This window comes from Danio rerio, chromosome 7 (assembly GCF_049306965.1).
Source record: "Danio rerio strain Tuebingen ecotype United States chromosome 7, GRCz12tu, whole genome shotgun sequence".
NCBI lineage: Eukaryota > Metazoa > Chordata > Actinopteri > Cypriniformes > Danionidae > Danio > Danio rerio.
The window spans coordinates 13,857,501-13,866,906 of NC_133182.1; the positions used below are offsets into that span (position 1 = coordinate 13,857,501).

General features: G+C 32.3%; 1 protein-coding gene across 2 annotated transcripts in view; it reads left to right on the forward strand.

The window, feature by feature from the left end:
- abhd2a (abhydrolase domain containing 2, acylglycerol lipase a) overlaps positions 1 to 8,461 on the forward strand; it is a 51,479-nt gene extending 43,018 nt beyond the window's left edge. Inside the window, exons 11-13 of one of the 2 annotated variants that reach the window (XM_073906338.1) lie at positions 1 to 44; positions 1,851 to 1,935; positions 7,163 to 8,461. The exon at positions 1 to 44 is cut by the window's left edge and continues 26 nt beyond it. In XM_073906338.1, the coding sequence (XP_073762439.1) occupies positions 1 to 44; positions 1,851 to 1,935; positions 7,163 to 7,377 (344 nt within the window). In that variant the 3' untranslated portion in view covers positions 7,378 to 8,461. 2 annotated transcript variants of the gene reach the window in all.
- Positions 8,462 to 9,406: the final 945 nt, after the last annotated feature.

Here is a 9,406-nt window from a genome sequence, read left to right on the forward strand (position 1 = left end):
AAGAGTACTACGAGAAGGAGAGCTGTGTGCACTACATTCACAATGTGAGTAGCACTGCCTAATGGAAGCCACTTCTGATGTGCATGTTTGCTGTTTTTTATACAGTTGAAGTCAGAATTATTAGCCCCCCTGAATTATTAGCCCCTGATTTATTTTATCTTTGCCATGATTAGGCTTGGGCGGTATCCAAATATTGATACCGTCAAACCTCCTCCCTATTTTACCCCGGTATCCGGTATTACTGTGCATAATTAAAAAGATGATGACGTAAGACTCAGACAGCGTCACCAAACTGTTGGCTTGTGTCTGAACCATTCAGAAACTAAACACTGTATATGCAACATTGGATTCGCAGTCACCTGTTTGTCACCTGTTGTTCGTATGGTTCTGCGCGGGATGCTCTCTCTCATGCATGCACACACACACACACATACACACAGAGAGAGAGACAGCACCAAGTGACGCATAGCACCACGCTCTCTCTCTCGATCTCACACACACACACACACACACACACACACACACACACACACACACAGAGAGAGAGAGCACAAAGCGACGCACAGCTCCTCTCTCTCTCTCTCTCTCTCTCTTTCTCTCTCTCTCTTTCTCTCTCTCTCTCTCTCTCTCTCTCAAGTTCAAGTTGCTTTATTGGCGTGACATTAAGTACAGTATTGCCAAAGCACTTCAAATATGAAACATACTAAAACCATTGAAAAATTAATAGTAATACAGATAAGATATAATGACACACACACAAAAAAACAATACATTTGATTAATATAATAATAATAATAAAAAGTTAAAATTATTTAAATAAGAAACATGAATTTACATTAACCATTTCTTATGGCGTGTAGGGTATATACGTATTTTGCAGCTAGTCTAAATGTCAATTCGTCCTCTCCGAGTATATGGTAAAGTTTTTCTGAGTCATGTAAATTAGAAAGAGAGCAAATAGCGACACGCAGCATGGCGCTCTTTCTCATTCTCACACACACACACACACACACACACACACACACACATATTAAAGAGCATCCACACGGATGCGAGCGTGCCCGCTCCCTTTCAACTTCACCAGTCACCATCCGCTACCGCGCTTTATTCTGAAGTTTATTCCCTTAAATCTGGTCAGCTCCTGCGGTATAGCAGCGGGAATTCAGACCTCTAGTTCATATTTACCACGTCTTCCTTCTCGTTCGGACTGCAGGTCACTTGGTGCGCGACTCGCCACCTTACCTCTCCCTCTTTCTCTCTCTCTCTCTCTCGCTCTCTCTCTCCTCTACACTGTCCTGTGATGACAATCACGCAGATGTGTTTGTAGGCATTAAATAAAGCATATTTAGTATTTAATACTTGTCTCCTATTTAAGTGCATTTTTTTTTATGACGTTTACGGTATTGAAACTGACACCGTTGCTATTTTTAGATCCCGCCGTATACCATAATACCGTATTACCGCCCAAGCCTAGCCATGATGCCAGTAAATAATGTTTGACTAGATATTTTTCATTACATTTAAAGGCCTAACTGTTAATAAGGTTAACTTGGCAAATAAGGGTAATTAGGCAAGTCATTGTGTAATGATGGTTTGTTCTGCAGACTATCACAAAAATATATAGCTTAAAGGGGCTAATAATATTCACCTTAAAATGTTTTCTTAAAAATTTAAAACTTTTTACTCTAACCGAAATAAAACAAATAAGACTTTCTCCAGAAGAAAAAAATATTATCAGACGTACTGTACTGTTTCCTTGCTCTGTTAAACATCATTTGGGAAATATTTTAAAAAAAAAGAAAAAAAAATACAAATGGGGGCTAATAATTCTGGCTGTTTTTTTTGTGCAGATAAATGTGCCTCTGCTGTTGGTGAACTCTGTTGATGATCCGCTCGTGCACAACTCTCTGCTCACTATTCCTCGCACACTCGCAGGTACAAACACTACAAACAAACCATTCGATGCTTAATGCTGTTTAAAAAGACATATTTAGTAGGTAAGCGTGGGAACCATATTTTATAGAGCGTGGTTTGTATTATATAGAAGGATTATTATTTGTTTTGTCCTCATCTGTTACATTTATACAGAAAATAGGAAGATGTAAATAATAAAATATATTATTTCAATTTTTATGTTTTTTTGTTTAGTTTGACAGTTTTACAATACATAACAATAATATATTGATAACAGCTTAAATGTTATTTTTTATTTTCATACGCAATTATTTTATTTTAGTAATTTTCCTGTTTTTAATGAACATTAAAACATTATTTAAATAGTTTTGCTTTAAGTAAAACACAGTAGTTAATTGCTTTATTTTATTATTTTTTACTAAATCAATTATCAAAAGTTTTTTATTTAAATTATTTTAGATTTTTGTTTTTGTTTTATCCACAGCTCGTACATTCATGTAGAAAAATTTGAGAGTAAGAAATATGATTATTATCCGCTTACTTTGTTAACTTTCAGTTTTAGCTGTATTAGCTTTTTCAGTTCACAAACATAAATTAAATAACTTTTATTTAATATGAAACAATTATTTCATTTTATTTTATTTTATTATATTTTATTAAACACAAGCAATATCTGCACATGATCCATATATCATTTTAATATTTTTGCCTGTGAATTGTGAAATGATTATTATCTGCTCAATTTGAGTTAACTTTGTTTTTTGTTTTAGTTTTAGATTTTTTGTTAACAATAGCTTTTTTTGTCAATTCCCATTTTAAGTTTTCATCTAAAATTGCATATAAATTGTTTTTATATAAATATATATTTACTTAAATTAATTAGTCATTTACTTAAAGTAAATGATTAATTTATTTGAATTATATTTCATTAAACGTCTGCACAAGATCTATAATACAAAACTGACCTGTGAACTTGTAGACATTAATTTAAGATTTAAATCAATTATCGACTTTTTTAATTAAAATAATTTTTGTCTTCTTTGTTTTAAATTAATTGGCTTTTAAATTAACGAACATTATTTCAATAGTTTTACTTTAAGTAAAGGAGAGTACTCCGTTGATTTTTATTTTGATTCATTTTATTATATTTTATTAAACACAAACAGCATCTGCAAATGATCCATTATTTTATTTTTATTTTCTTGAACTTGTAAATCGTATTTAAATCGTTTTACTTTAAATAAATTACAATATTTAATTGCAGATTTTTAAATGTTGTTTTGTTATTTCAACACGGCACTATAGCAGCATCTGCACATGATCCATTTATTTTTTTCTGGCCTGTGAACTTGCATTTAGGCAGTAAATATGAGAGCAAGAACTATGAGTATTATCTACTTAATTTCAGTTAACTTTTTGTCATTAGTTTTATATTTTCAGTTAACAATAACAATTTGTCAAAATTTCATCTAAAATTGTTAGTTAAGCTATGTTAGCCTTCTCAATTAACAAATAGTATTTAAATACTTTTACTTTAAATAAATTACATTATTTAATTGCAGATTTTTATTCTATTTTATTTTATTTTATTTTACAACTACAGCACTAGCAACAACTGCACATCTGTTATTGTTTTATGTTTCTTGCCTGTGAAGTTGTAGATATTCATTCAGATCTAAATCAATTATAAAAACTTTATTTTTCTGGCAGTTTTTTTTTTCTTGTCCACCTCATATTGTTTCTCTTTCCTCTTCCGCTCGCCTACATCCTGTTTTTTCTCTGATCTTTTATTAGATTATGACTCGCATCCCTAAAAAAAACTTGAATTACTCCACACAGATGTTTATGAGTGTTCATCTGTTGACATTCATCTAATCTTGTGTCATAAAGCAAACGATAAATAACTGTTGGTCCATGTGAAGGTGTCTGTTTAGTGTCAGGAAGTCAGCAGTGTTTTATTGTGCGCGCTGGAGGTTTACAGGGACAGTTTGTTTGTATAAAGACATGGATATGATATACACTGTAAAAATGTAATGGCAAAAATTTAAGACAAAAAAAGGTAATGATTCGCACTCAATTGCTTTGTACTGTTTTTATTTTTCTTACATTTTTACGGGTGATAAAAGACAGACGTTTCGGCACAAAGCCTTCCTCAGTGTGTGACATAATTCTTTAACTCCACCCTTTTATCTCATAGTTAATCACAATGTGCAATTAGTTAGACCGTCACTCTCATTTCATTATCCATTAATCACACAATAACTTTCAATCTTCACAGCAATAACAATAAACAATCTTCCCATTTCCGACCTCACTCTACAGAGATAAAGTGCATCAACTATTATCATTAATCAGGTGTACATCAATAGAATAAAAAACTAACAGTTAACATTAAAAAGTTAAGATAACAAATCCTTTTATGTTAACTTATTTCAATAAGTTAATCACGTTTCCACTAAATTTTTGGGATCCTATCATACACCTGGCGCAATAAGGCGCAAGACGTGAAGTTGATACTTTCAGACCAGTGCAACTGTAATTTTAACATTTTTTTTGCCACGTTGTTTAAATAGCAAATCCATTTGCACCACTTTGTGGACTCATGGGTTTGCTGGTCTATAAAGCAGGTGTGTTAAGGTGAATTGTTGGCGTGTTGCTAATTTAAGGAACTGAAACAGACTGTGCTATTGACCAACTAAAAGCTGCTCTAAAGTCCAGAGCTGTTAGTTATGCGCCTGTGCAGGTCCAAACGTTTACACACACACGATCTACAGTAATTCACAAATATCTTTACATATGAAAAAAATTAAGGATTAAATATTACAAAAATCATTATTTTCTACATAAATATAAAAACCACTACCTCCATGCCTTCATCTCGTTTTTTTTTTCAGTTTATTCATGACCATTTTCAATTGTATAATGTACTTAATATTAGTGGTAGTATTAATTATATGCATATTTATAATTGTTTTAATAAAAACAAGTTTAGATTTGTCCTTCTGTCGGGTTTTGGAGACGTATGGGTCATAAGAATAGGACGTGTTTGGATACAACTCAGTTTTTTGACCACTCTACATTATTATTGTTCATTTATTGGTTTGCTGGAAGTTAGAACTGAATTCAGAAATAGTTTCTAAACAAATCTTTGCGCTTAAACTATATTAAATATGTAGGCTAATGGATGTCTTCAGTGGAGTAAGTTTCCACCGTGTCCATATCCACGAAAGTAAAGGAGTAAAGTAAAGAGTAAAAGTAAAGAGAAAGTAAAGAAGCCGAATGGAGGAGGCTTGTTCTTTATCCTCGCACTGCAGATTATCTGTTTGAATGTTTTCTCTCTAGTGAAGCGTTCAGTTTTTCCACTTATAAAGTCTGCCATGTAAAAAGCAAATGTGCCATGGCATGACGCAACTGACTCTTAAAGGGAATGGGTGATGAGACTCTTATTGGTTTAATGCACGTTATTTTTATAACACACCCATAATCCATTAAAGCTGATTTATACTTCTGTGTCAAGTGCACACGTATGATACTGCGCAGCCTACGCGTGGACGCATAGCCCTCGTCATGGCCATCGGCAACACTGATGAGCACCTCTCAAAAAATGCAACTACACATCGCAACGACGTGTAGCATAAGCTCTGTAATTGGTCGACTTGGTATTGCTGACGAGTGTGGGTGGAGATGAGAGCTGTGCGAGCCCGATGCAGCAACAGTTTACAAGTGTGAAGTCCTGTGTAGGAGCTCCGGATGGAGACTGTTGTTTTGTGTTTACCTTATGATTTAAAATGTTGCACGTCTGAGAATTCAAATGAGGGAGTTTGAGCCACTTGTACATTTAAGGTAGTGTTCAGAAAAAAGCAAAACACCAGCGCAGAAACTCGACACAGAGGAACATAAACACCTACCCTCAGCTAGCATTTCGGAAGAGTTATTGCAGAGCAACAGAAACAGTGCGCAGAAGTATAAATGCACGGCTACGCGCATTGCATGCGCCGTGGGTCACGCCGACCCAAATATATGTCAAATATAAATCAGGCTTTAGAGAATAAACACAACACTTCTAGAAAATGCACCGTGATGCAAAGTGTATTTTTTTTTTTGTCCTCAAAATAGCAAAAGTGTATTCAGACACACCCTTAATGCTTTTGCGCCATTCGCTTTAGACTTTGCGCCTAGATCATTAAAATAGAGCCCTTTATGCAAAGTTTAACTTAATCTTTATTTGTCAGTTTAATTGACGAGCTGGGATGACTAGAAAAGTTCATTTAGATTCAACTTCAAACTGTAAGCAGGTAGTTGTGCTGTATTAGGGTGGTTTACAATGTCATGCCTAATATCCTAGTAATTCAAAATGCTTCACATTAACATTTGATGGCCTCTTTTGACATTCAAATTTGGACACAGGTTTTCATCTGTCATTTTGTCTTCCATTCATTCATTCATTCATCCATTCATCCATCCATCCCTTGTCTTTTATCCATCTATCCATCCATTATTTTGTCTTCTATCCATCCTTTTGTCTTATTCATACATCCATCCTTGTCTTTTAATAATCCATCTATACTTGTCTCTTTCATCCATCCATCCATCCATCCATCCATTCATCCTTTTGACTTCCATTCATCATTTTTTTCTATCTGCCATCTATCCTTTTGTCCTTTATCCTTCCATCCATTCTTTTTTCTTCCTTCCATCCATCCATCATTTTCTTCTATCCTTTCCATCCATCCATCCATCCATCCATCCATCCATTCATCATCCATCCTTGTCTTCTATCCATCTATCCATGATTTTGTCTTCTATCAATTTATCCATCCATTTTTGTCTTTTATTTGTACATCCTTTTGTCTTTTATTAATGCATACATCCCTGTCTTTTAATAATATATTCATCCTTGTCTCTTTAATCCCTCCATCTTTTTCTTCTATCATCATCTATCGTTTTGTCTTCCATCCATCCATCCTTTTCTTGTATCATCCATCCAACCTTGTCTTCTATTCATCCCTATAGATCTATTGAGAATAGATAGAATATGTATATATATATAATTTATTTATGATTGTTTTTTTTTTCCAAAATGTTTTTTTAAAGGGACCCCTTTTGAAAATGTCAACACTAGCTGCCTGTACACACGCCTCCTGCCATGGATTCCCCATCCTCCATATTTGTTTTTTTGTTCACTTTTTGCAAATGTTGACTTTGTTGTGATTCTGAGTTTTCCTGGTTGATATTTGTCCTCTTCCAGAAAAGAAAGAGAACGTGGTCTTCGCTTTGACTCTCCACGGTGGGCATCTGGGCTTCTTCGAGGGTGCAGTTCTGTTTCCCCAGCCGCTCACCTGGATGGACAAGGTGATTGTGGATTACGCCACCGCCATGTGCCAGTGGGAGAAGCAGAAACCCCCCTGCCAAAGCAAAGATGCCCAGTCCAACCAAACCACATGCCAAGAAAACACATCCTAACCGGACCAGCTTCTGCAAGAGTTTTCTCTCCTTCCTCTTTTCTATCAAATGAGGGGAAACCCGACGACTTTCTAAAAGGGAGAAAAAGCAGAAAAGCCACTCGATGACCAAAAAAACCACACACTCTCTAATGTGTAGCGATGGGCAGCGTTTCACATTTACTGTAGTCTGTGGTGGTTTAGATCTTTGGTAAATGAGTTTATCACAAGATCTGGCAACAGGAGCTAAGCCAATCTCACAAAAACACAGGAGGAAAAAAAAAAGAAAAGAAAAAAAAAAGAGTATTTTTGGAGAAGATTGAAAGGAAATATTTTGCGTAGATAAATGTAAAGCGTATTTTTTGGGATCTAAAATTTTTTAGCATATAATATTAAGCACAATACACCTTAAATTAACAGTTTTCCATATTTTACACTTGAATTTTGGGATCTTGATCTTTCCCCCAACCGCTTTTCATGTTGGAAAGTTTGAAAAAGTGACTTTATTGACATTTTTAATAGTTTGAAGTGATACAATCTCTATTGGTGTTGTAAATTATGGTACACAAACCTGGTAACATGCCAGCACTTTTTTTAAAATCTACACTTAATTCTCTTGATTTTATTTCTTCTAAAATAAGAAATGTTTATGTCCATAAAAGTCACTTTTTCTAAACATCACGGTTCAGTTTTCAACATCAAATGTCGACAGCGCAAAGGTAAAAATCCCATAATGCAATTCATAACCGTGAATGAACAACAACAAAAAATGAATCATGAAGTATGGAATCTGTTAAAACATTATATTTTTTACAGTGGTGGTTTAATGGTCACTTTCAGACTTTTTTCTCGGTGCAAAAGAGTAAAACATGGGACTAATAACACTCATCTATAACTAAATACCAAAATACAAATTACAAAAGTACCAATTCAATGCAACAAATAATACTATGATTATAATTCAAAAAATAAATAATTAAAGTATTTATTTTTACTTTATTGCATAACAATATTACAATGCAACAATATATATATAAGCCTTGTTAAAATTAACATAACACAAAATTAAATGTTGCAAAAATAATTGCAAAAATCAAAAATAAAAATCATAATTATAAAAAAATCATGCAGAATAAAATATGTTTTTGGTATGTTAATGCTAATTTGGCATGTTTTTTTCTCTCCCAGTGATGTTTTACTCTATTGCATTGAATATAATACCATAAATTAGCAGATATGCTCATTTATATATATATATATATATATATATATATATATATATATATATATATATATATATATATATATATATATATATATATATATATATATATATATATATATATATATATATACACGTACATATATATATATATATATATATATATATATATATATATATATATATATATATATATATAGTGAGCAATGTTAATTATATTTCGCTAAAATAAGTAATTAAATATGTAATCATAAATCAAAAATACCAATAATTATTAAATAAAAATAAATAATTCAGAAAAAAAATAAATAAAAATGTTTTTGGTATGTTAATGCTAATTTGGCACATTTTTTCTCCCAGTGATGTTTTACTGTATTGCATTGAATTTAATACCATAAATTAGCAGAAATTATATATTATTATTATTATTTAATATATTATTAGTATTATTATAGATTATATATATATATTGTGTGCAATGTTAATTAAATGTTAAAAAATAAGTCATTAAATATATAATTAGAAATTTTAAAATAAAAATCATCATTATAATTAAAGAAATAATGCAGAAAAAAAAAAAAAAATTGTTTTTGGTATCTTAATGCTTATTTGACATGTTTTTCCCCCTGTGATGTTTTACTGTATTGCATTGAATATAATACCATAAATTAGCTTAAATTAAAGCTAATTTAAGAGATCTCATCAAATACATAGAGAATGAGGCTAATTTATGATCATAATATCTGGATGTGTCAATGAAAATATTAAGTGATCCTTAACAACCGGCTCAGTTTTATTGGGATATAAATATGACCAATGCTTTTGTGAG